Here is a 25790-nt window from a genome sequence, read left to right on the forward strand (position 1 = left end):
CGTTATTAATTACATCATGTCTACTCACACTTACTCAGACCTTGTCTCTCGTGCTAGCCGTTTCTTTTCTGCACGTGACAACTATTTACACACCCGGCTGCTTTGATGTGATATAAACTCATTTGTTTCCGCGGCACCATCCGCTTCCAGCCTTTGTTTAAACCTACATTATTCAAATTATGATTAATTAACGAACTTTTAAAGACTAACCCGAGTTTACGACAGTGAGCACAAGTCAGCAAAATATTCTGCTGCTATTATCTTGTCAGACGGACTTTGTCTGGTACTTGTGATATCAGTGGATGTGTGACAACAGCCATTTCGAACAGTTCCAAATTATGCTAATGAAGCGCTGACCAATCAGCGAGCCGACATTAATGGCTTCACCGGAAACGAGACATTGACCTCATTCTTGACCTCTCCGGTGAAAGCAGCGAATAGTCAAAGACTTGTTTCTTGTGAATTAGAAGAATGTTCAGAATCCACCCGGCAGATTTTGGGACAGAGTATCTGGTATCTTCAATGAGCGAATCCAGAAAAACTTTGCAGTCGAGTTAACCTTTAAGTCAGTGCAGCTACGTGTTGGTGTGTCAGCCATGACAGGTCTGGCGACTTCAAGACAAACAACCACACTGGATTTATGGAAGACTTTTTAAATAAATTTTCAAGTTTTGGTTGATTATTAAATGTTGATTTGTCTTCTTGGTGTTGTGTAACCCCAGCCCTTACACCACCACCACCACCACCACCACCACCACCATCACCATCACCACCACCACCACCACTAAAGGTGAGCACTAGCACTACAGACACTGTATGAGCAGCAGCTGTACACATGGCCAGGGCTGTGCTGTCCTCCAGAGTACATATACATACGTGTACAGAGTACATACATACATATACATACTGTACATATACATACGTACATAGTATTATGCTGACGAGGTTATCGTCAATACATCGTCTGCCTTGCAATAGATCAGCACACGGAGGATGCAGTCGTAGGACAGGTAAGGGCTGACAAAGCAAGTATTTAAGCTGGAGGGGACTGTGGGGATGGAGCCTGTCACGTGTCACACTCCCCGGGCCGCGTGCGACATTCCCCCTGCGTGTGGCAGGTATGCACGAGGTGAGGGGCGGGGTTTTCCCACGCTCTCTCTCTCTCACAACACCTACAGCCATCACCCAGCCACCGCCACCTGCTCATTTCTCCAGCATTCCTTCCTTCCTTCGGCAGATAAAACATTCGAAAGTCTAATCATCAATCCATCTTCGATAACAATAAGCTTCCTGATACCGGTAAACACAAATATTTCCATAAGAAAAAAAAAAAACATCTTGGTTGACTTCTGCAGAAGATTCATCACAAAAACTCGCTTCATCGTCGATCACGGGGACGACAATCCTGTCGACGATGTCGCGCCGAGCGAAAAGCTTTTGTGGCGACATTGTAAACAACTGCGTGGCTCACCTCCACCATTGACAACAACACTCGCAAGTTGTCAACAGTTGAGCGGCTATTGCTCCATTGACATCAAAAACACGACCTTTGTCGGGTGGATGTTCACTTTTGACTTTTAGGTTGTATCTAGAATATTCAAATGTTCCGAGCTCGTCAGGTGTTTTTTTACAGGTGGCTTCCGTTGGTGAAGACCTGCAGGACGAGTTGTGGGATCTCACAACAGCCTCACACATGAAGATGGCGGTTGATAACAAGACAAGGAACGAGTCTGGATGGTGTCTGCCAAGTCGACTTTTACCTAAAATAGACATTTCCTACTCACACTAGGTATAATGATATAATAATGATATAATAATGATATAATAATAAAGCGATTCACACACACACACACAATGTAAACAACCAAGCACATACTGAATACCACTTGATAAAAATATAACGGAAAATATGCATCCACACACACACACACACGTATATATAGAATAATAAATTATTAATCGTATAGATGTAGAATAAAAAGGAACAGTACCTAGAAATGACTAGTTCTGATAATTCGTTCTTCCCTCTCTCTCTCTCTCTCAGTCCCCTCCTTGTCTTGAGCCCCCGAATGACAGTCGCATAGATAACGGCTGTGTGGTTTCAGATAATCCTTTAGCTGTCGTTCTTCTTCCTGACTTCTGACCTCTCCTTTTTCATCATCGTCGACGGGTGTCAGTGCATACGTTATGAATATGTCATATTTTACGAGGGCTTATTTGCATTATCTGACCTTTTCCCATGCTCCCAAATGGGTCTAAAACATAAACCACTCATAGGAAGACCATAAACACACTTGCTGGCCTGATGTGAAGGGGTCTTGTCGTGAGAAAATCCTTCCTTCCTTCTTCAAATTATGGGTGAAAACGAAGTTACAGCGAAATTTGCGGTGAATTCAAAACACAGGGGAAATGGTTCACAGGTAAGAAACTGAACATGTACAGGTGCGAACGGTTACAGTTTCTACATTTATCTTCATTTCACCTACTTGAGGACTTAAATGGAGATTTTAATGTATGCTGCTCAAGAAGGTCATAAGTTCAAAAGTCAGTCTCAATTTTGAACAAATGAATGAGCAAAATAAAAAGATAACTTTTATTTATTGTCTGTGAACATAAAATAGTGAAAAGCTCATTTATGTGTCTTAATAAACCAGTGATTATGATGATGATGATGAGGAGGAGGAGGAGGATTTGTCAGAATACTACGCGTGAACCACCTTGAGACTACTGTTCACATAGCCTACTTATCTTCTATTTACACCAATGAACAAGGCTTCCCACCTGCTGTACAATAATGAAAGTGAACTAAATACTGAGGCAGGTGGTGCACTTTGTGGTGGACACGGTATAACAGTAGATGGGTATGCAAGCCACGACACAGGGGTAAATAATTAGAGGGCAAAGGTCAGTCCTGTGACCTCGCACGTCTCTGTCGCAATCACCTTTGATGTCGGTTGCGTGCTCATGACCGTGACCGTTAAAATAAGACCTCGTTAACGTGTTGTGCCAGGCCTGGGGGACTAATACAGGTCCGTGCTGTTCTGGGGGTTCATTGAGAGGCTTCTTGATGGCACACACACACACACAGAGGATAGACTAGCAGAATGAACACACACACACACACAGAGGATAGACTAGAATGAGAAAGAGAAAATGATGTATAAACACACACAGATGATAAACTAGAATGAACACACTCACACACACGCAGACGATGGTAGAAGCGTTTTTCCAAGCATTGGTGTGGCCAACTTGTGCGAGGGTGGAGGATGTGGTTATAAAAAAAATACTGCACATGCTCGACTCGCGACACAAATTATTAAAGCAATACTGATAACAAAAGAATAATTATTAAAGCAGTTTCGACAATAAAAGGCGATTGTTAAAGTAGTGCTGACAACAAAATGACATTTAGAATAGAAGTTCTGATAATAAAAGGACAACACATAACAGTTCTGACAACAAAAGGACAACACATAACAGTTCTGACAACAAAAGGACAACACATAACAGTTCTGACAACAAAAGCGACGAGCTCAAGTTCTCAGTAACTGCCAGCGAAGTTTTTGAATACTAAAATAAAAGTACAGATACAAGAAACCGGACTGTTGGTTGTAACATTCGACAAATAACAGCATTTATATTATTCATGTATTTGACCTTTGTTGTTGTCGTTGTTGTTGATGATGAGAGATAATAATGGTCTCCAGTACAGTGAGGATCGACTGTCCTGGGTTCAGATCTCGCTTCGGGCACGTAACCAGCATACAAGGCCGGTCGCTGTGATTAAGTTTCTGCTGCCTCCCGGGGGAAACCTATTCCCGCTGTTGAATCAGTTCGGATTTTTCCTTTACTACTGTACATATTCAGTAAATAAATCGGTTTATAGTCTTGTGGAAACATGTGTTGACACATGATAGATGTCATTACAGCATTCAGCACGTGTCAAAGTGTAACAACGTGCACGTGACGTTACGCACGTCACTCACGTTACATCACGTGCATCAATGCGTGACGCTGGCCTGACTATGCAGGTGTTGAATGTTCACACGCTCACAAGCCAGCGCACGTCTATGTGAACATGACATGACATGAACAAGTCCCGAGTGTGGCAGACGACGATCCCGACAGCCACCAGCGGCGGCTCAACATCCTCAGCACGCAGGCGTCACCTGACATCAAAGACTCCGGCGACACGATCGCTAGGTGGGGGCGTGGCTTTCCCACACTTGTGCTAAGCGGGCATTTCTTGCACGCGACAGAAGAAATTTGTTGTTGTTGTTGTGTTATTGTTGTTGTTGACGATGATTGACAGGCCTAACCCACGTGTGTCATTTCCTGGCAGCGGGTGACAAGGGCTGTCGCCACTTCGCGGCTTGTTCACACCAGAACCCATCACACGTGTCTTGTGATGGCGGAGGTGAGGACGAAAGGTCTGTCCAGCATCATCCTCGTGGGAGCTTGGACTTGACAACCGCTGACCTTGTTCAGCCGAGTGTTCAGTTTTGTTTCCCACGATACTAAGAAACGTTCACGTTCACACCTTTCGCTTGGGCAGCCCCACACTTCAAAGTATTTCTCTTCTTACAAAGCATCTTGTGGTGGGTACAGCTCACCAACGGACTGACCAAAGGTCGTGTATCTACAGCAGGACCTCATCCACTCTGTTGTCTGATGGTTAGAGTGGTTGAGTGAGGAGGAGAAGATACTAGTTCGAGACCTGCTGGAAAATCCCCCTGCCACCCTGTCCTGCAGGTTCAGGGAATTTTGAGTCATGCCTTGGACATAATAAATAAAATCACTGACCCAAGTGAATGAGATTATTACCGTTCTCTATCTCCCCTCCCCCAGCCACCCCAGTAGGCGGCTCTCCCTCGTCTTTGCTTGAATTCATTTGCTAGGCATCATTTCATCGTCGTAGTCATCACGATGTAAGCATCTCCGGAACGCGCATAAACTCGCAGCTGCCACCACCACCATGCATGCACAACAGGTGGGTGGTCCTGAAAATGGCAACACAATGCGTACATAATGGATGGGTGGGTTAGAAAATGCGTGCCACAATGCTTTCATAATAGATGGGTGGGTTAGAAAGTGCGTGCCTAATGCTGGGTGGTCTTGCACATCCTCACCTATCTCTATGTACACAACTGTGGAGTGGTGTGCACAGAACGTGCAGTGTACACATCAGCTGGTGCACCCACCCACACACACAAATCATACCCTTATCAAAACCAATTTCCTATTTTTTGAACGATTGAAAAGCACAAATTCTACCTTAAAATGGCAAGCGAAGGGATTCTCTTAACCCTGCCCACCTCAGCCGGAGTAGCGTGAGGAGGAGGCAATAAGGCTCATCTCGTGACCTGGTTACGCTTGTAAGTAGGTCAGTGTGTGGCGAGAGGTCAGGCAGCGCCGAGCTTCGTTGCACTGTGTCGTTCACTGTCTACATGCCGTTCTTACCCACCAAAAATGAACAACTTTTTGACCACATTTAGCAAACCTTTTCAGTGCACCATGCAGACAGGTTCACCTTTGGACAGAAGCCTCTTTAATCAATAAACCAGTCCTCCTTGGCTTGCAACTTTCGACGGAGGCATCGTCCTCGAAGTCTCCGAGCCGGATTTCGGTTTTCTTGTTGGTTTGTGCAACTTCTTCTACTTCTGAATTCCACCTCCACTTCTCGATGCATTGTCGGTCTTCGTAGTACGACCATACAGAAGATCTTTCATGGTACTAATAGTAGATTGATGCTTCAGTTGCCACTCATCGACAACTAAACCTTCTCACCTCGCTTTACAACGTCCTTCTTCCACGTTTCTGGAACCTTCTCTTCCTCCCACACTTTGTCGAAAAGGTTTGGGCAAATAACAAGTTTTATTTACTGTCACAGTATTGCTGAGAAAACCTTTCCCTGCAGAAACACAATCTGAAAAGTACAATTTGAAAAGCACATGCAACACCAGAAAGATCTCTTTCACAATTTCATAGACTTCTAGGTTCCACGCAGCCGGAGTAATAGTGAATAGTTCCCTGGGAGGCAACGGGAAAACAAGGTGTAGTCGACCACTGAGCAAGGAGCCACAGGTGAAGCACTAGGGCACAGGTCGAGACAACATGGCAGACATTTTCTTTTCTGTGACAAATTTCCATACAGGGATTGATTTATAAGGAGTTTTTGCGCCGTTTGCATCTCCACCTGCTGCGAGTAGCCTTGCTTCAAATAAGAAGTGAAAATAACACAAGCTCCCTTGTTCACTTTTTAAAAAAATCATTCTTCAGCTGCAGGTATATTTCATCTCATCTCTCTAGAAAATAATTCAACTTTTGATTACAGCAGCTCCTTCCTTAACCATCAATGTTTTAAGAAAAAGTTACTCTCAGTAAACTACTTCATTGGGTCCTGAAGTGATCTGCACAAGACTAAAACTTGCACAACGTCTTTGTACCAAAGTCTAAGGGAAGTAATGCATGCTGGCAAATGGCCTGAGTACATAGCGTAAGTTACTTCCCTTATAATACCAAACATTTATCTCGCGTTTTTCCAAAATAATTTTCTACGGGCGCTTCACAAATAAGAGGAACTACAAAAAGACCAATAAAAAATAACCTTACATGCTAACATCTATTACTAATTACCCAATGGCATAAAGTTGTACACACATAATAGACACACCAACTCGGTAAATAAATACACGTGCACGCTGTCTACACGGTCTGGACAGGGTTGGGTGAAATCATTAATTTAAAAAAAAATAATAATTAAGTTTGGACTTAAAGGTGGGATGAAGGCTGGTAGGTAATTTGTTCTAGGTTGATGGGGTCTCTATACATCTTTGTCTTAGTGGTAGGAGCCTGGCGTCAGGAGATGACTGGAGTAGTCACATAACTTCAAACATAACCAGAAGAGCTCTCGCAAAGCTGATATGGAAAATTTTCATTAAAATTCTGGCTCTCATTCGTCAGGTATGCTCTATAATCAAATACCTTGCGTAATTTTTTATCTGCTATACCCACCTGCCACTAGCTGGCCTGGGAGTCTACAGCAGACTGTTTTTATCTACGGTGCGTCATTCAGTTTGGAATAGGACTCGTCTGTGTAGTCCACAACTGTCATGTTCTGGGTTCTAATGTACACTGGACATCGCAAAGTTCATTCACTCAAAATAAAACATGCTTTATTCAGGGGCCAGATGATGTTGGTGTACACACCAATACGTATATAAATTAAAAAAATACGTTTATTTACAGAGTAAAAGCACTTTTGAATCCTATGATGATACTAGTAGACCTGTCGTACCTCACCCAGCACTAGTCTACATCAACATGAAACTAGCTACCTGTAGTTTAACACAAGCATCAGCAGCATTTTCAGTGACTTTGCGACTAGTGATCCAACTTAGTAGGCCTACTGTAGTGTGCAAGCAAGCTCCTATCTGGTTATTCAGCAGAACTGCCAATTATCACACAGGGCTTTGATAACCTGGATGACGCCTTCATCGATGCTGAATTATCACATTACATGCCATAGCCCCTCGTGCCAGACTTTCAAAAGCCTTTTTCTATTCTTCCGACAAAGTCGACCTGCTCAACAATCCTAATGTATCTCCCCACATCTCAGTACGAACAGGTGTCGCTCCCTTGAACACAGCTCACTTAGCAGACGATGTGTGTGGATGTGGTGTTCTGCCTGAAGAGACCTACTTGTACTTCAACATGATCAGACTAGCCTTGTGATCTGACATTTCACCTAAATACAGTCAGGAGGTAAGTAGGTGTGTCAAACAGCCTATTGTATCCTTTTGAACATACCTACCTACTCTTACAACGGGGTTCGAGTCAAAAGTGGTTTAGGATCACGATTTCTGTTTCTCAGATAAGGTCTGTAGATAACAGTTGTTGATAAAATAAAGACAACGCCCAGTATTTTTGTCCAAGGTCTCTTTAAAGAATGTCTACTTTTATAGCTAACATTCGAAATCATCAGGTTTGATGAACGCCCGCAACACACTTAATTAATGGTGAGCTTTTACAAATATTTCACCAACCGAGCTTTTAAATTTACACTGAACTCGTTTGCTTTTTACATTTATAATATTTATATTGTTTGTCATTGTTTGTGAGTTAAAAATACTAATTTGACCATGAATCCTTTCCGCTGTAGCTTTTTACTTCTCGTGGGAAATTAAATGAAAATGAAAACAGGACGAGATACAGGTCCAGTTGGGACGAACAAATTTTTCTTTCTACATCTTCTGCTTAGCTTTAGGCATCTGGGCTAAGTAAATTATGGAACACCTTTAATATCTTCTTCTTGGCCTGTAGACCTGTTGACCTGTCTCACACGGACAGGTTAGTTATAGTGTGTGACAGCCCCAGGTGTCACGTGTGTCTAATGCGCTGTTAAAAGAGATGTCTGCTGATGGCGTTTTGTTGGGCATCCTCTCGTCGGATGTTTTTCCACTGATATTTATATATATATTTTTTTGAAGTGCTGTTTGATCTGTAAGAGACTGGTTGGCTTTGTTGCTCCAGACCGGCTGCCAGACCTGGCGAGTGTCTACCTGTTCATTCCCTGACAGGGCGCAGTGATCATGGATTCATGGACAGTCACCTTCGTGCACTGACAGACAGAGTGCTCAGGAACCGAAGGGCGAGACTCGATCCACTCTCTGGGGGACTGCAAGGTGTGGATGACGAGTGTTCAGTCAGTCAGGACGACTACATGGAGGGTAGGTGTCGGTAGCTGGACCACACGGTCCACTAGGTCGCGACCTTTCAACCCTGCGTCCGTCTGAATGGTGCATGAAGATTTCTCTTGCCCCCATTGCATGATTTACCACGTGTGCTTTATCTTGAACGAAATTCATCCGCGGTACAGGGTCTTTTTTTTTTTTGTCTCTGTGACTTTCTTATTTTTGCGAACATTCAAAGATTGGGAAACTCGTATAAATAGTTCTCTTTGCCGACAGCTGGTTGGGTTTCTTGCTGAAGGAATTTTGCAAAGGTCTGTCTGGCTGGGATTTGTCATCTGCTGGCGGTTTTTGAAGTAAGAAATCGTGAACTTGTAAAGTGATGTGCTTGTGTACAGACATTTTGCATTTTGCCAGTGACAGCAAATATCTCACTTTTTGCGACGCTTCATTAGAACTTAAGGTGGACAAATGAGGACACACAGATACATGCGCACTGTCTGTCTGGCTGTCTGTCTGTCTGTCTGTCTGTCCCGGTTCCTGACAACAGTCTTCATTATTAATTTTATTTCTACACCTGTAGTCACCGTCTGCTACATCTTCAACATTTACCTCACACAGGTCCCGAGAATGTTCAGTGTACTCTTTGCTTTCGTCGGCATCTTGAATGCAGTTGCAGGTGAGACATAAGTTAATTTTTATAAACTTAGTTCTTAAAATATTTCTGTTCGCGGATGTGTGATTTTTGTCTTTCCGTCAAATTCAGTTTTTTGTTTTACTTTTTTTGGAATTGCAAGATTCGGTTCAGGTCACTAGTTTATGTGGCGAATCTATGTTTGTCTACCTTATCACCGTCTACATGTGTAGTTTTGTCGCTGTTTTTTCCTTACTTTCCAGCACAAGAACTGTGGCACCTGCCCAGCATCTCGTCGACGAGTCAAGTTTTCTCGGCCTTCCACGCGTCCCACCAGACAAACACAGAGGCTTTGTCAGTGGTGTCGGACCCCGCGGGAGGATCAGGTTGGAGATTAAGATGCATCAAACAGACGATTACATGCTTAATTGTGGACAAGTTTGACAGTTTTATCACAAGAACATCGTGGTGACTGACGACTTCAATGCCACGAATTACAACTTTTATAAACATCTGTTTTAGAAGGTTTGGGTGACTAGTCTGAGGCGGTGGGTTGAGTGGGGACCACTATTTGTATTCTTTCTACTAACTTAACACACGCCAACAAAAGAGTAATCCATGTAAAATTACATAACTTCGTTAATTCTAGTTTTTTAAAATTTGGAACAGAAGGTAATTTTGTTTTAAATATATATATATAGAATTCCGGCACATTTCTCGAAACAGGTCACGTGTTGCGTGCGCACTACCCCAAAGGAAGCTACTCTCACTCCAGTGGCATCAATGTCATCCAGTTCTATGCCACTCCTATACCAAGTCACACTTCTGTCAAACTGAGCTACGATGTGTACTTCAGCGAGAATTTCGACTTTGTCAAGGGAGGCAAGCTTCCAGGTAATTGTTGTTGTTGTTGTTGGTGTTGGTGGTGGTGGTGTTTTCTTTAGCCTTTGACAGGGCCTGGCTACCTGGTCACTTGACTACTACGTCGTTCAGTTGTTTTTAGGAGACGTAGTGTCGAACTCTTGTCATTTGTAGAATGTTCTACAGATTTTGTTTGCCACAAACTCAAAAAACTAACCTCCAGCTATAAACTTGTCACTTAAAATTTATCTTTTATGAGCAAAAGTCCAAGTTACTGCACTTGTATCTTTCTCATATATATCAGTAAACTTTGACTATAGCATGTGTCTAAACTGTACGTCTGTCATGTCTAGTTGAGAACATTTCCGACAGTGTCTACAACTTTGCTGATGTCAAGCTCGTTGGAATTCACGGTTAAAGCCTGTTGTCTCTCAAATGTACTGATGTCCTTGTCATGTGAAAGGTCTTTGGGGAGGTGCAACGGGTACGTGCTCGGGTGGCCGCCATTCAGAAGAATGCTTCTCCACCCGCTTCATGTGGCGCACTGGAGGAGCTGGCGAGGTGTACGGGTACATCACCAGAAGTCATCAGCGGTCTGACCTGTGCGACCAGCCAGACGTCCACTGCGACCCCGTGTACGGCAGCTCCCTGGGGCGGGGCAAGTGGCACTTCCGCAAAGGACAGTGGCAAAACATCGCTCAGCTCGTGCACCTCAACACACCTGGCAAGGCCGACGGATACATCAAGGTACAATCACATGACCATTCTCGTTTCTGTCGTCGTCCTCATCTTCATTGTGTTGATCACTGTGCGGCACAGTGATTGTCCGCTTTCAAATCGTTCCTCATTTTATTAAAAAGTCCTGTGATCTTGTGGTTGGCCAGCTTCTCTCGCTCACTCACTGCACCTTTTTCAACTCTCTGCGAAAGTCTTGTTTAAACCAACCCTGAACATGTGAATAAGTTATTTAACCGAATACATGGTGTCATGCAGGTGTACCTTGACGGATCGCTGGTGTTTGAGCTCAACAATGTCGCCATTCGCAGCAAGGAGTCCATTGAAATCAGCGGCATCTTCTTCTCCACCTTCTTCGGCGGCTCGGACAGCAGCTGGGCCGCCACGGTCGACTGCTACTCCTATTTCAAAAACTTCGTTCTTGCTGCTGTGGACGAGCATCCCGTTGGCTAAACTCTTCCAGTTCCTTTTTCCTGTCCCCCAGCTTGGACCAGAGATGATTTTTGGACATAGTAGACAGATATTAACAAGATAAACCGACTCTCGGAGCTTGGTAATAATAAACAGATGATAACAAAATAAACCGACTATCGGATCTTGGAATGTTCGAACCTGTTGATACTGACAATCCTGTGGAAGTGTAGACCATGTCTTTTAGGACAGGCTATTGAAAGCGATGCTTGTTGATAAGCATCTGTGATGCTTTTCTTTCACGAGATAAACACTCTGTGTTGTGTATACTTGTCCTGTAACATGCACTAATAAAGTTGAGACACAAAAGTAAACTTAAGCTGTTTTGATATAGCATATATAATCAGAAGAATTATTGATGTTTTATTTACAATTTTTTTTAAAACTACAGTCGGGTTTGTCTGGAACTTATGCGTGACAATAAGTTTCGGAAAAGCAGTCACATTTATCATTATTGAAATAGGTAAGAGGATGAAACTAAAATGAAACAGCGCAAATGTTTTCTGTGGCGAGTTCTTGCAGTTCATTGGGTGGTTGTGGCTGTGGGGTGAAGAAGAAGTAAAAAAGACAGATAAAAAGAAAAGTACAAAACAGATGCAAGAAGAATATTACAAAGATCATAGAAATGTGTCCTTCACAATGCCAACAAGAAATAGCTGAATGCGAGAAAAAGCGAGCTGTGAAACTATAGGACAAGCAAGAGATTAATGACTGTTAAATAACAAGGTTGGCTTTACACCAGTACAGCTAGATCGTTGTGACCTTTCAAGAGCCGAACCTTGATCGTCAGGGTCGTCACCAGACGACTCCTGTGCAAACCTTGAGATCCACATCGACGTCGCGACAATGGAGCGACCATCGCTCCACAAGGTTCACATCTCGTCTCGGGACACTCTCTGTGACACCTGTTCGCAGGGCTGGGCATCAGGGTTTTCTACGGGTACTCCAGTGTCCTCCCCCTCTCTCTCCCCCCATAGTGCGATATCACCGCAGGGTGGAAGCACTTTTCTACTCAATAACCCAACCACCCAACCACCCAACCAAACCTAGAGACGAGCTCTGAATCCCATGATATTTTAGTTCTCATTGTAATGGTGACAAGCGAGTATCACCGAAACACTTCTGCCGTTGTTGGAGAGAAGTGCGCAATTCTACCCTAAGGTGATATCACATGGCAGGGAAGGGTGAGGAAGACTGTCCTCTCACTCTGTGAGCTCCATGACACAGTATGAAGTCCTAACAGATTTCGCTCTCTTTTACTCACGATCGAGATGAAGTCATAACTCGTAAAATACTTCTTAACAAATGAGACATGAAATGCAAACCTACATTGGCTACATACTACCTACATGTTGACGAAATCAAACACTAACAGCAGTGTACGCCTTTCAAACAAACGGGGAGATAACCTATTTCAACTCAATAGTTTACCGCCCTTGTAGGAATGTATATCATCAGTAGGAAAACTCTGGAAATAATGTACAGCTTCCAATAGTTTAATTAATCAAAAGTTCAAGAAGAGTTCAGTTGTTATGATTAACTTTGCAATATGGGATCCATAAAGTTAAGTAAAATATAAAAAGTTTTTAATGTGGGTCAATATCCTACCATTACGTGACTATATATAGGACTTCCTTGATTGCACTACTACTGTCTACTATCTGGGGTCACGACCTTTAGTCAGTTTGACATCCGGCTGACCGCTTGTGCAGCGTTGATTATTGTTGACATCCTGCTGACACGGTATGTAATAATAACAATAATGTAGCTAACCTTCGTGTACCGATGTTGATCGGTAGCAGTGAGCAGTGACAATTTTATTTTGAACGGAAAGCTTTAAAGATGACAATTAGTGTTTGACTTTACTGTACTCGTCCGATGATTTCGTCACAGATGATCGATCGTTTTACCTTTTTCTAATTTCATTACCGGTATCGTCTAAAGATTTCTCCAAACTCGTTGTCAAAGTGCGGTGATTTCTGCTACAGGTGCGGAGCGTGTGTACAATCGCAACCGACACCCGAACAGTTGTGAACACGGTTAGCTCTCGTTGTCGGACAGACATTCTCACAAGTCTTTTCATCTACAAGTACTGATCGCATTTGATGTTTGATGTTTTTATATTTTGTAAGTGAAATTGTAAACATTAATTCTCCGAACATTCTTGCAAATCGATCAGAGCGAAGCCCACCACACCTATAAGTAAGTTAATTTGAATACTTTTCAAACAGAAATAATATTTGTTTAAAGTCTGTGAGTCTGTGATTAAAGTGTATTACAGTATACTGTTTTACAATATATGTCAACATAAAAGGAGACATTTCAAATAATTAAGTTTACAAACACGGAAAAATTTAAGGATTTATAGATAGCAGAAACTATATATAGTGAGTTCATGTACACTAATTTAATGATACATTTTAGAAATATAATGTGTTTAATTAATGTGGCTTTTAACTTGCAAATATATATTTACTCTCTCAGACAATCAGTATTCAGACTTGCCACACGGAAAATATTTTAACACCCAGTGTTTATACATCTTAATGTGTTAATCTATATTTTGTACTAGAAGTACTCAGTATCAATTGCCATGTTCAATGTTACTGTTTGAAGACTGTTAACAATGTTGTATATTTCTTAAAAATAAATTTGTGAGTAGGCTGTAGTAGGATTGGAAGTTTATAATCACCACTTTATATAGTGTAACTGTAAGCATGGACATAGTCTAAGTGCAGTAAACCAAACAATTAAGTGTCTTTACAGACATTTTTCCTAATTAAAGTGACTGAGTTAAAACACACTTTTGCAAAACATCTTTTAAATTGAAAAAAAATGTTCTACTCACCTTTTCGGCATGGAAAGAACAGTAGAGAGAGAGGCAAAGGACATCAGAACCACATGGGCCCAACTGAAGGGGGCTGCTTAAAACCGGGTCTTCAGGCGGTGTTGTTGTGGCCCTATGCTCCTTAAGGGGGCAAAAAGGAATAAACTAAACACCTTTTTGGCATTTGATTTAGTATTAATTCTGTGCAGATATAGTGCTATATCCATAATGTCTTCTAACATATTTTAGTAAAACAAAAGTTTAGAAGATATTTCAATTGATTTAGAAGCAATAATTTTGTTATAGATATTGTCATAGATTAATAATAATGTTTCAATTTAATGAACAGTTCACAAAAGCCACAGATCAAACAAATCAGAATGATTACAGGCTGATGCTAGATTCATCACTATGGCTGACTTTTCTTGGTAAGCATTTTGACAGAAAAAGTATTTATAGCCATATTAGATAAAAGACAATCATATATAAAGAAAAATACAGGATCTGTTATTAACTTGAGGGGTTTGATGATAATTGATAAACTGTTACAGGTAAAAATAGAAATTGCATCTTAAATGTGCACTTTTGCATTACCATGCATGAGCAAACACAACATATAAACAGATAACTTGTTTAAGGAAGTTTAATTTTGATCTCGTATAAGGCAGAGAAATAAAAGTTCTTTATCAAAAAAGTTTTGTAAAAAAGCTTGCAACTGCAGTATAGTTAAGTGTTGAAAAATTTTGTTAGACTTCTTAAAGTGAGCATACAGGCTGCTTAGATGAGCTTGATAGCAGGCACAAACATCTTATTATAAGAAAACGTAAAAAAACTTAAAATTTGTCACTGTGTGAATATGAATTCAACCCATCCCAACGAACCCCTGATAATTCTGCTTGAACAAACAAATGTATTGGCTTTGTTTCAGCTATTATAATTTTGTGGGCTGTGTGGAAGGTCATTCAGTTAAGGCAGCGTTATCTCTTATATAAAGGCGTTCCATCCATGGATGGCTTCTCATTTATCTTTGGCCATATGCACAAAGTGAGTTGTGAAAGTTATTTAAATTTAAACAGTATTGTATATTATAACTGTAAAATTGTTGTGATTGAAGAAGAGGCTGAAACACCAAAAGATTCTCTGTTCATTGACTTCTGGTGTGGTTCATATTGTTTTTTACACTTCTGACTTTCGGCATAGGTGTAATATTTGTCAAGTGAAGACAATCATTCTGTCAGTGATAATAATTTTTGTAACCATATAAAAACTTGATGACAAGAAGATTTGTTTTTCCTTTAGCATTGATAAATTTTTTGTGATCAGCAAAGACAGTGGCCAAATATTCAATTATTGTTATTTTCAGCTTCCAGCTGATGGAAGAGATATGTACAAACACCTTCTTAATGACTGGCTCTGTGTTTCACACCGGATGTTCTGTTTCTGGGTCACACCACTACGCCCTATCATCTTTCTTTTTCATCCGGATGCCGCAAAAGTCCTTCTGCAGTCATCTGGTACAAACTCTTTTATGACCCAATAGCAACAATCATTAGGTTTAAGAATCATTAAAACATGCAGCACATGACTTTTAGAGACTAAAGAAAGGGTCTATTAAAAACGTAGCATTTCTTTTTTTTCTTTAGATATGTTATTATTCACAAAACAAACAAGCAGAAAATGTTGATTACATATTTATTTAAGTTTTAAATTTGTGTACCCACAGAAATTTCTTAAATTGAAGTAGAAACTTCACTTCCCAACAGATAAACTGTTAACAGTATAACATGTATCTATCTCCAGAATCCAAGCAAGTGGAATTTGGCGATGCATTCAGATTTGTCAAACCGTGGGTGGGAGAAGGAATTCTTCTTTCTAGTGGTAATCGCTGGATGCGTGCCAGACGTTTGCTCACGCCAGCCTTCCACTTTGATATCCTGAAGCCCTACATTGGTGTCTACAATAAGACAGTTGATAGCTGCATAGTAAGTTTTAGATATATGCAATACTTCTTGACTCATAGAAACGAAGAAGCATGCTCTCAGTGCTTGAGACAAGGGAGACATGGACAGCATATGAAAGACAGAAGGAGAAACAGCCATCGCTTTCTGCAGATTTATGATGATGATGATGATGATGATGTCGATTTTAATGCACAGGTATCCATTCCGAATAATGCTCATTGCGCAGAAAAAAAGAACAAATGAAGAACAAATAAAGTGAACAAATATATAAAACACCAGGAAAAGTAAAAAAAAAAAAAATATGATATGGAGAGAATCTGCAGAAAAGGATGAGCAGGCCAACAAGTCAATAGACTGTAATCACAACTATTGGCAATTAATCAATAGACAAAAAAGTGAAAGAAAAGGTTAGAAGATGGACTAGCATTTTGTTGATTAGCGTAAAGAGTAGTGCCCACTATCTAGCTGGTGGCAGATAGGGAAGAGTAGAAAGTTCTACTGTTTTGCAGCACAGGAACTAAAATTTTAGTGACCAAATTTTGTTGTTCTGGGGACAGGGATAGTAAGGGTACAGTCATTAGATGAAGAGCAGAGTTGTCATAAAAATGTTGAAGTTTTAACAAAAACAATTAATAGTTAAAAGAAATAAAAACCTCAATATAAATGAATAGTGATGAAATCACATAAAAAACACAGTAGAGCTCCAAATCATGCAAAGGAAATTTGCCAACCTAATCTGAAAGCAAACAATTTGGCATGAAGGGTTCTGAAAATGTGAAATCATTCATGTTAGAAGTCTTGATGCCTAAGACACAGTGTAATAAATCACACGCATGAATGCTTATATCATTATATGTTATTAAATGTTCGTGACAGTTTTACATATCACTTATAATTAAAGCAGTTTCTTAACATTAGGAATAAAGATCATATTAATGTAACACATTTAATAAAATTCTTAATATGCTTATATTGGGAGGAGTTTAAGCCTCCAACAATTTCAGGCTAACAAACCTCTTGTATTTTGTTGATAGGAAATGGTGACTAATTGGTATAAAATTGTTTTTTTGTGCTTAAGTGAAAATAGAAACTGTTATTTTAAAAAAATTCAATCTTCATAGTTAACATTTGTCATCTTTCAAATAATTAGGAATAAAAGTGTATAATATGTTGATTACAATGCACACAAAAGATTAAAATGTCTCCAGGAAACCATAGACAAGTTTGCCAACTCAGGGGAGAGCTTTGACATCTACCCTTTGCTAAAGCTGTGTACATTTGACATCATCTTGAAGTGTGCCATGTCTGTTGATCTGAATGTCTTTAAGAAAGGGTGATGAACATTTTTGGTCATTAAGATTTAATTTCTTTTTAATTTTTCGTCCCTTATCACTTTTCACCACTCACCCTCACCCTCACATATGCAGACATCCACACAATGTGTGGGAATGAGAGACTATATGTTTATAAATATCAGTAACTGAATGGTCTAATCTACTGCCTTTGGACCTCAAGTGTGTGTGGTGGTGGTGGTTTAAGAGAGAGCATGTGTGTATCTATGTGTGTATGCCATGTAACGCCTATGAATGAACATTACTATGCTAGATTTACCAGTTTTGTTGCAGATATGTACTTGTATTTCTTTCAAATATTTAATATTTTTAGACTCCTAAAAGGTATGTTTTTGCCTTAAATATTTTCTTATGTTTACTTACAGGGGAAATGTACCTTATATAAATGCATGTGACAGACTTCTATACCTGTGGGGAGAAAGAATACGGTACATTTTTAAGTTTTATGTATTGAAATTAAGATTTTTTATTCTTAAAGAAAGCACTGATTGAATAAATAACAAGTGAAAGACATTTTACTCAGTTTGTTGCCTGATAAAAATTTCTTAATTCTTAATTGCTATTGCAACAGCATAGACCACTTCAGTCCATCATTGTCATCCTAGAATTTGTGCAGCACTAACTTTATTCATCTAACTTCATTTTTTTAGGAGGTCTATGTAGTTCAAATGGATAATTTTTACCAATATTTTTACAATGATAAAAATATACATTTTCAGAAAATAAACTCAAGGTATCACTTAAAATCACCATCAATTTTTGAACCCTAAAACTAGAAGAAAGTGCTTTGCAGGTGATGTCATTTTATTAGCAATAATATTTCTTATTTTTACATTTAGGAATATATTTGTGTACTGGGATGCTGTTTATCGCCTGACCAAAAATGGGCAAGAATTCTACAAGAACTGTGATCTTGTTCACTCATTTGCTCAGGAAATTATCACAAAAAGAATGCAAGAGCTTGTAAGTGTTGGAACAACCAATTTATAAACCTGCATATGACTTAATTTTTTCTTCTTTAAAACCTGCAAAAGAAAAGTACTTTTGGGAGACTCTGGTCAAATAAAAAATAGGATATTTATAATGTTACTTTTCTCACTCTCTTTATTTTTGCCTGTTTGTACTACATATAGACATTTTTTTTAAATGCATTTAAAAAAACATTTATGTGCAGTTGAATGGTTTATTTTTGTTTTTCGTGAGATTGGTAAGGCTGTACTTGTTATCTGTGTTTGTTAGAAGGAAGAAGGGCCACCCAAAAAGCGATATTTGGATTTTTTGGACATCCTGCTGACAGCAAAAGATGAAACAGGGCAAGGATTGACTCCCTTGGAGATCAGAGCAGAAGTGGATACATTCCTGTTAGCTGGTTAGATTACCAAGTCTTGCTTAGTTTGGGACAAAAGAAGACACAAACTCTAAGTAACATAATAGTTGTTCTTAACTTTATATTCATTATTCAGTATGCATTTTGCCTGACTTGCGTACCAGTATTTTATGCTGCACCACCTGATCTGTTACTATAGCATTGGCTTTTATGATTAAGTTGCATAAGATTAGACACATTTTATGTGTTCTTGGCTGAATTCAGCTGACATGTATTTGAAGGTCATGAAACATCGTCTACTGCCACTAGCTGGCTGCTGCACTTACTAAGTGAAAATGTGGACTACCAAAAGCGGGTGCAGGAAGAAGTGGATGAGGTGCTGGAGGGACGAGAATCAAAACACGTCTTGTGGTAAGATTTACAGAGATATTTCAGTTCTTAAAACCCACATGCCGGAGATTGGCCTATAATCCTGAAACAGGATACTCACCACTTTCTATATTTATTTGCGAATACTATCAGAAGGCATACATTTATTGACTTTCCACTTGGCAGGCTGCTCATTTTAGATTTCATAATAAAGCTTTACTTTTGCTCTGAACAGTGAAGAAGTTCCCGGGCTACCTTCAAGGTTTTTAAAGGTCAGACTTGCTGACAGGTGTTTATCAAAATATACCTTGTGGAGTCTTAATTAAATTTTCGGGAGCAGGAGTATCAGTATTGACCAAAATTTTAACTCCTAACAACACAGAAAGTTACACTCAATGCAAAACCCTCCAGGGGAGAAGATGGAAGTTGCCAAGGAAAATTTTCCACTGAAAATTCTAGCTCTCGTTCGTCCGGCGCGTTGTCTAATCTCTACCTCTACACATTTCTTTCACCTGCGGTTACCATCGTACATTGTGGTGATAAAAAGAATAAAGTGTTCAGTACCTTGACTCGGTAAGGAATTACATTAATTCCCGCACACAGCAAGTCTCTGAGTCTCACTCCTTGGACGTCTTAACTGGGAATGCGCTTTATAAACTTGGCATTTATTATTATTAGTTACATATCTCTCATTCCTGAATCTAAATACTTTCAAGACATATAGATGAGGCCTCTAGAGATTCCCCCCAACTCAAGGAAACCTTGTAAATATATGCATATTTTTTTCCCATCACTTGTGTATATATATCCACCTTTATGTTTACTACAATTTTTTCTATAATTCTTAATTGCTTCATTTATGTAGTTAATTTCCTTCCTGTAAAGGGCGAGGGCTAAATTGAAAACAGCATTTTTTTTTGTTTTTGTTTTGCTTATTTTACCTCTTGTAAATAAAGAATTGTCATTGTCACTATTCGTGCAACCATGGGTGACAACTCATGCTCGCCCTAGTACAGTCAGGGGAATAACCCTTTTCCGTAACAAAAAGTACAGGATACTGAAATAAACTGGGTCATTTGAGTGGTTAGCTTTTAAGTGGAAGAAGAATCATGGCATAAGTCACAATAGTGATAAAAAATGGTGGCAATCATTTATGTTGTATGATTTTTTTTTGTTTGTTTTCTTACAATTGTAGGTCAGATCTTCAAAAACTTGAAACCCTGACATGCTGCATGAAAGAGGCGATGCGTTTGTACCCTGCCGTGCCTGGTGTTGGACGAATTCTGACAAAAGACACTTTGATAGATGGCCACACAATCCCAGCAGGCACAAGGGTAAATGTCAGCTTTATTCTCCTGCACCGTAACCCAGATGTATGGGAGGACCCACACACATTCCGTCCAGAGCGCTTTGAAGTGGAGGAGGCCAAAAACCGAAATCCCTTTGCCTTTGTTCCATTTTCAGCTGGACCAAGGTCTGTGAAAATCACCATTTTGTTACAGTGTATTTTTGAGATGCTTGCTTTAAGGTGTGTATAAATTTAGACATTATTTTTGTTTACCATTTAGTCAAATTTGCTTTCCTCGTTTTAGGAACTGTATTGGAATGACATTTGCCAGCAATGAGATCAGAGTGCTGGTAGCCAGATTGCTCCAAAGGTATTGTAATTGTCTATTAAGCTTTTGCATGTGAATAAAGAGAATAGAAACAAAAGATCTAAATATTTTAACATATTCTTATAAACAATGATCTATTTGTGTTGATTTTTTAAAAATAGTTCTGAAGTTTCCAAACACTTGATGCTTAGTTCATTTGTCTCTTCCATCACACTTGTAATAAGTTCTCTAATACCTTCCTGTGTGCCTACTTGAAAATTGGTGTTTCACTAAGTACAAGATACTCAAATGACTGTTTAAAAATTTTTGGGTGCAATTAACCATTTAATTAGCCGCAGCTGATGCAAGAAGATCTAAGCTCGCTTCCTAGAACAGTTACTGTAGTTTTGCAAATAAGTGTCTAATGAGTGCAGTGAGCTGTATTTTTGAGATACTTGCTGTTAAGAAATGTGCAAATTCATGCAAACTTCATCTGTGATACAACATGTGAACTTTCATTGTTAAACTAGGTATGACTTCGCACCTGATCCTTCTCACCCGGTGGAAGTGGTCGCCAGTTCTATCACGCAGTCACAATCAGGGGTGTGGATGTTTGCCAAAAGACGCAAGTGAAAAAAAAAGAGAGAGAGTACAGAAGAGTATAAAGAAATGTTTAGGTTTTAATAATGGCCTATTAACTAAAAACAGCATTAACCTGAGGAGATGTTAACCATAAGAATTAAATACATCATAAGCATTCTTAGATGCTAATTACCTGATCACTGTTCAAGCTGTGATGGTACTCATTCAATGTTACATTCATTTTCACTTTTATTATACAAGTTTATTGCATTGCTGGCACAACAGATTCAGACCTTCATATAATCACAATTAAGACCTGTTCAGTTGCATGGCCAAAACATGCAGGCACACAGAATCGGTGGCCTGATGAGAACTGAAGAATTGCAGAACATGCTTGTATCTCGATTTAAGTATAATTTAGTGACACCCATTTGTGCAACATGGACATGTTATCTGAAAGTAGGGTGTAACCAGCAGACATGGTCAAATTCCATCACAGTTATGCATGAGGATATGCATGTCCTATTGAGAGAATTGTGCTATTTTCCTGCTTCCTCAGGCTGTCAGTCCTGTGTGCTTGCATGCTGGACTAACAGAAGGATGGTCTTATATATGACTTCTGAATTCCAACATGTCGTTTCTAAATCTGCAATGGTATTGCTAGTTGCTGATAATGTGCTATGCAGTTTTTGATTACTGATTAGTTTTTATTTAATCAGTTTTTACTTGTTGCATTGATTCCTTTCTATTAAGTATATGACAGGTATGGGAATAAACCATACAAATATGCCTATAAGAAATAAAACCTGAGCATGGTTTTACTAAAGCATGTATGTGCTATGTTTGCTGCTACGATTAAATAATAACTGTCCATCTGCCATTGTGTCCATAAAATGCTCAGCAACTTTAGTAATAAAACTTTTGAATTTGGAGTTTTCTATTCAGAGAAAAGTTATGACTATTATCATTACCTGGTAATGCTGGTCTGACCTAACCCCCTCTATGATTTAAAATTTAATTGTTTCCTTTAAAAATTGTTTACTTTTTAAAAGTAGACCTCTAAAATCAAATCTGAGGAGAAAGAGGCAAAACTGAAATATTCAAATGTAAAAGAGTTTAATTAAATATGCCATTGCACTATATACATATGCAAAATGTAACAAATTTTTTGGCTTCACCATGGATGAAACATCAGCTAAAAGGCTTTCTATATGTAAAGGTAATGTATATTAAAAAGGAAGTCTGGAAATAATTCGCACCATCTTAGCAACTATCCCTGGCAACATAGGTACTTGAGGAAGAATCAGAGTAGTAGTGCCTAGCAGCATGATGATTAAAGGAAGAAGCAAAGTAGTAATCTCTTGCAGTTCTGCTCAGGGATGCCAGGCCAGATATGATTGCCTTCAAACTGTAGTCATAAGAAGTGAATGTCGGTTACATTTCAAGAGTTTCTGGATCTTATCTTCTGCTGCTGTGACAAATGGTTGCCTACGTTCAAAGACTCCTCCCAGAGTGGAAGCAAACTTCGCACCATTGACCAATAGTTGTTCTGTGTAGAACAAACAAAAAAGAACAAGTATCAAATTCTTCATTAAGTCATTTCATGAATTTTTTTTTAACTTGCACTCTGTTCATTATGGTCAATAAACATAAATTTTAAAGATGGAATCACAAATAAGGTCATTTTCATTTGCAGCATTCTAGTCTCCCATAAATTACACATGTTTTGTCTTCTAGCATCCTCTTCTTTTTTAATTTACCTGTTGTTGTTTTTTTTACTGTTGTAGTATGCTTGGAGCTTCAATTATTAGAGGCAGGAGAAGGTATGTTTCTAGTCAATTATCATCTATCAGCTGATAGGGCTCTCTTGAACACTAAACTAGTGCTGTTTTGACACAATATGCTTTAACTAGATGCCTTTTGCATCACACACACTTAGCTCACCTGTAGTATAACAAATTTTGAACTTGAACTTGGATGACAGTTCATCTCTTCATCAAGTACATCTATATCCTGAACAGAGTTTTGATAAAAGATCTTTAATAAGTTAGACAAAAAACTCTAAGTATATTATGTTTACAAAAGTATAAATTAATGATCATTCAAATTATAAAGATTTTTGACTTAACTTTTAGGCAATTGTGCAAAAGCATCAAAACAACAATTTATGTTGATAATTTGTCATTTTAAATTTTGTGCTTTTATTACAATAGCAGAAAACACAACAATAATAAGCTTGTATAGAAAAGCACCACACTTATATGCTCCTCAAAGTATGAAAATAATTAGGAAATAAGCTAATAAAATACAATAATAATTATTCTAAAGATAAATGATAGTGACATCACATTTCTTATGTCAGATCTTGCTGCTATTTTTGACATAGTTGACCACATAAATAGCCTTAGTACTCTTTCTGTTATCTCTGATCCCCCACTTGATTGGTTTTTGTGATATATTTCTCACAGGACTTGGTAGATGGCTGCAAGTTTGCACCAGTCCCCATTTGATCACGAGTTCCAAAGGCTCTGTACTTTGTCCTATCCTTTTGTCATGTGTACTAAGCCACTCACTACTCTGATTCAAACTGTTTCCTACCAATCTTTCATGGACAATAATTAAATACCAGCTGTTCTCCCACTTACACATATTGCTATGCACAGCATTTAAGATCCCATGCAGGTTAGGCTATGTATGACCCAAAATAAGTTGAAACTAAACAAAGTTAAAACAGAAGCCCTAATCCTTTTCCAAGAGTAGTAACAGAGTTCATCCTGATTTGCCTGTCTTTAGATTGAGAATGTTGATATTCCCTTCATAGTGTCAGGACAAACTTTTGTAATGACTGCGTTAATGGCAATCATGTTTCTAAGCTGTTGTGATGCTTACTACAAACTCAGATCAGCTCCATAAGGTACCATTATAGGCATCAATGCAATTTATTTTCAGATCATATTTTATTAGTCAAGTGTATTCTTTGATAGTTATTATTTCAAAGTTTATTAAATGGATATTGTTTAACCCATGGCTTGGTCATTGTGTTTTGTGTGTGATCACATTATTGTCCTCTTGTTTTTTTCTTCATTACAGTTAAATAGCAATGAGACTGTGAGCTGCTTTGCTTGTGGTGCTGTTTGATAAAAGTGCTCTATTATTATTATTCAAGATAAAAAAAGTAAGTAGTTTAAGAACTGAGCTTGCTGGTCAGATAAAATCCCTGCATGTTAATGCTTATTCATAGATGTTACAAGGCATACACACATGGACATAATATAGTATCACAAGGGGCCCGACACACACACAGAGGCTACTACATATATACAGACTACAGGCATCACAACAGTGAAAAGTATCTGACGTCTGATGACCCCTGAGAGGGGGAGATGGTTGGGGCCCTCACTGCAAACAGGGAAGGTAGCTGGGTTACTTTCTAGAAAACTTGGTGTAGAAGGGATAAGTGGGTGGAGTGCCAAATGACAGGAGTCAGAGAACTTAGAGGTGAAATCTAAGTCTAAATCTTAACCCACTGAGTAGTGTGCTTGAACAAATGTGCACGTCTCACCCTTGCCAGAACCATCGACTGGCCCAGGAATAAAACGGCTATACCCACAACAGTGTTGAGGTGTGGGAGACTGGTCCAACAACACCCCTATCTCCCCGTTTTACATATATATGCGCGCACATACACACTGTAAGGGGAAGTCCTAAAACTAAAACTTCCAGCTTCAACATTCTGATTTCAACTATACAAACCTTTAACAACTTGAGATTCCTAAGTCTGGCATCACTTTCTGAGTAGATGTTTGTTCTTCCAGCATTCAAGATCGGTCCCTGTATTACACTGCTGGAGCTATGTAAGAGTGCTTCACGTTGAAACAAACTGAAATGAACGAACGAAACATGTACATTTATTGAGAAATCTATATAGCTCCTTCAAAGTACGGTAATTCAAATAACGAAAATCTGATGCAGGTCTGTATTTACATAAAATTTAACAATGCTACTGCGTAGTATTGAATCACAACAAAGTTTTTAAGAAGATGCAAAAGTAATAATTAAAAATGATTATAACGTTGCATATAAACAACTATAGTCTCACAATTTGACTTTACAATTAGCAACATTACATTTCTTGATGCAGTGTTTCAAGTTGTGCCTCCCGGACGCCCCAGTCATTTTCTGTAGATGCTTTACTTTGAACTAAATTCATTGTCTCCTTTTAAAGATTTCTATTGCAGAATGAAGACTTTCGCTGACTCTCAAAACGCTTTGAAACAAAATCGCAAGTGAACCGATGTCATAGTGATGAAGGGGCGTAACTCTCCATTTCTTCCCCTCCAAAACAACTAGGATCAGCTCACGAACCACTCATACTAACCCTAG

General features: G+C 39.2%; 3 protein-coding genes across 11 annotated transcripts; 2 read left to right on the forward strand and 1 right to left on the reverse strand.

Moving 5' to 3' along the window:
- The first annotated feature begins 8002 nt into the window (after positions 1-8002).
- On the forward strand, positions 8003-11708 carry LOC112558222. 3 transcript variants are annotated; one of them, XM_025228554.1, is made up of 6 exons: positions 8003-8021; positions 9315-9372; positions 9591-9713; positions 10054-10221; positions 10652-10935; positions 11182-11708. In XM_025228554.1, the coding sequence occupies exons 1-6, from the start codon at positions 8019-8021 to the stop codon at positions 11374-11376; spliced, it is 831 nt and encodes a 276-aa protein (XP_025084339.1). In that variant the 5' UTR covers positions 8003-8018; the 3' UTR covers positions 11377-11708. The 3 variants fall into 3 exon arrangements, with proteins under 3 accessions (XP_025084339.1, XP_025084338.1, XP_025084340.1); XM_025228553.1 differs by lacking the exon at positions 8003-8021 and adding an exon at positions 8661-8732; XM_025228555.1 differs by lacking the exon at positions 8003-8021 and adding an exon at positions 8948-9049.
- A 1273-nt stretch (positions 11709-12981) lies between these two features.
- LOC112556961 (cytochrome P450 4F4-like) lies at positions 12982-24432 on the forward strand. Of its 7 annotated transcripts, none has more exons than XM_025226467.1 (14): positions 12983-13137; positions 13383-13521; positions 14571-14649; positions 15150-15265; positions 15585-15735; positions 16022-16203; positions 17391-17515; positions 17900-17962; positions 18374-18497; positions 18774-18903; positions 19143-19272; positions 20426-20704; positions 20823-20888; positions 21356-24432. In XM_025226467.1, the coding sequence occupies exons 2-14, from the start codon at positions 13507-13509 to the stop codon at positions 21456-21458; spliced, it is 1563 nt and encodes a 520-aa protein (XP_025082252.1). In that variant the 5' UTR covers positions 12983-13137; positions 13383-13506; the 3' UTR covers positions 21459-24432. The 7 variants fall into 7 exon arrangements, with proteins under 7 accessions (XP_025082255.1, XP_025082252.1, XP_025082254.1 ...); XM_025226469.1 differs by having other exon boundaries at positions 12984-13137; positions 13383-13483; XM_025226471.1 differs by having other exon boundaries at positions 12984-13137; positions 13383-13433.
- Positions 22507-25744, reverse strand: LOC112556963 (uncharacterized protein C3orf14-like). Its single transcript, XM_025226474.1, has 4 exons — positions 25535-25744; positions 25161-25287; positions 23352-23420; positions 22507-22956 (listed from the first exon to the last, which is right to left on the reverse strand). Exons 1-4 carry the CDS (start codon positions 25615-25617, stop codon positions 22849-22851), a joined length of 387 nt encoding a protein of 128 aa, XP_025082259.1. The 5' UTR covers positions 25618-25744; the 3' UTR covers positions 22507-22848.
- Between the last annotated feature and the right edge of the window lie 46 nt (positions 25745-25790).

This window comes from Pomacea canaliculata, linkage group LG2, assembly GCF_003073045.1.
Source record: "Pomacea canaliculata isolate SZHN2017 linkage group LG2, ASM307304v1, whole genome shotgun sequence".
NCBI lineage: Eukaryota > Metazoa > Mollusca > Gastropoda > Architaenioglossa > Ampullariidae > Pomacea > Pomacea canaliculata.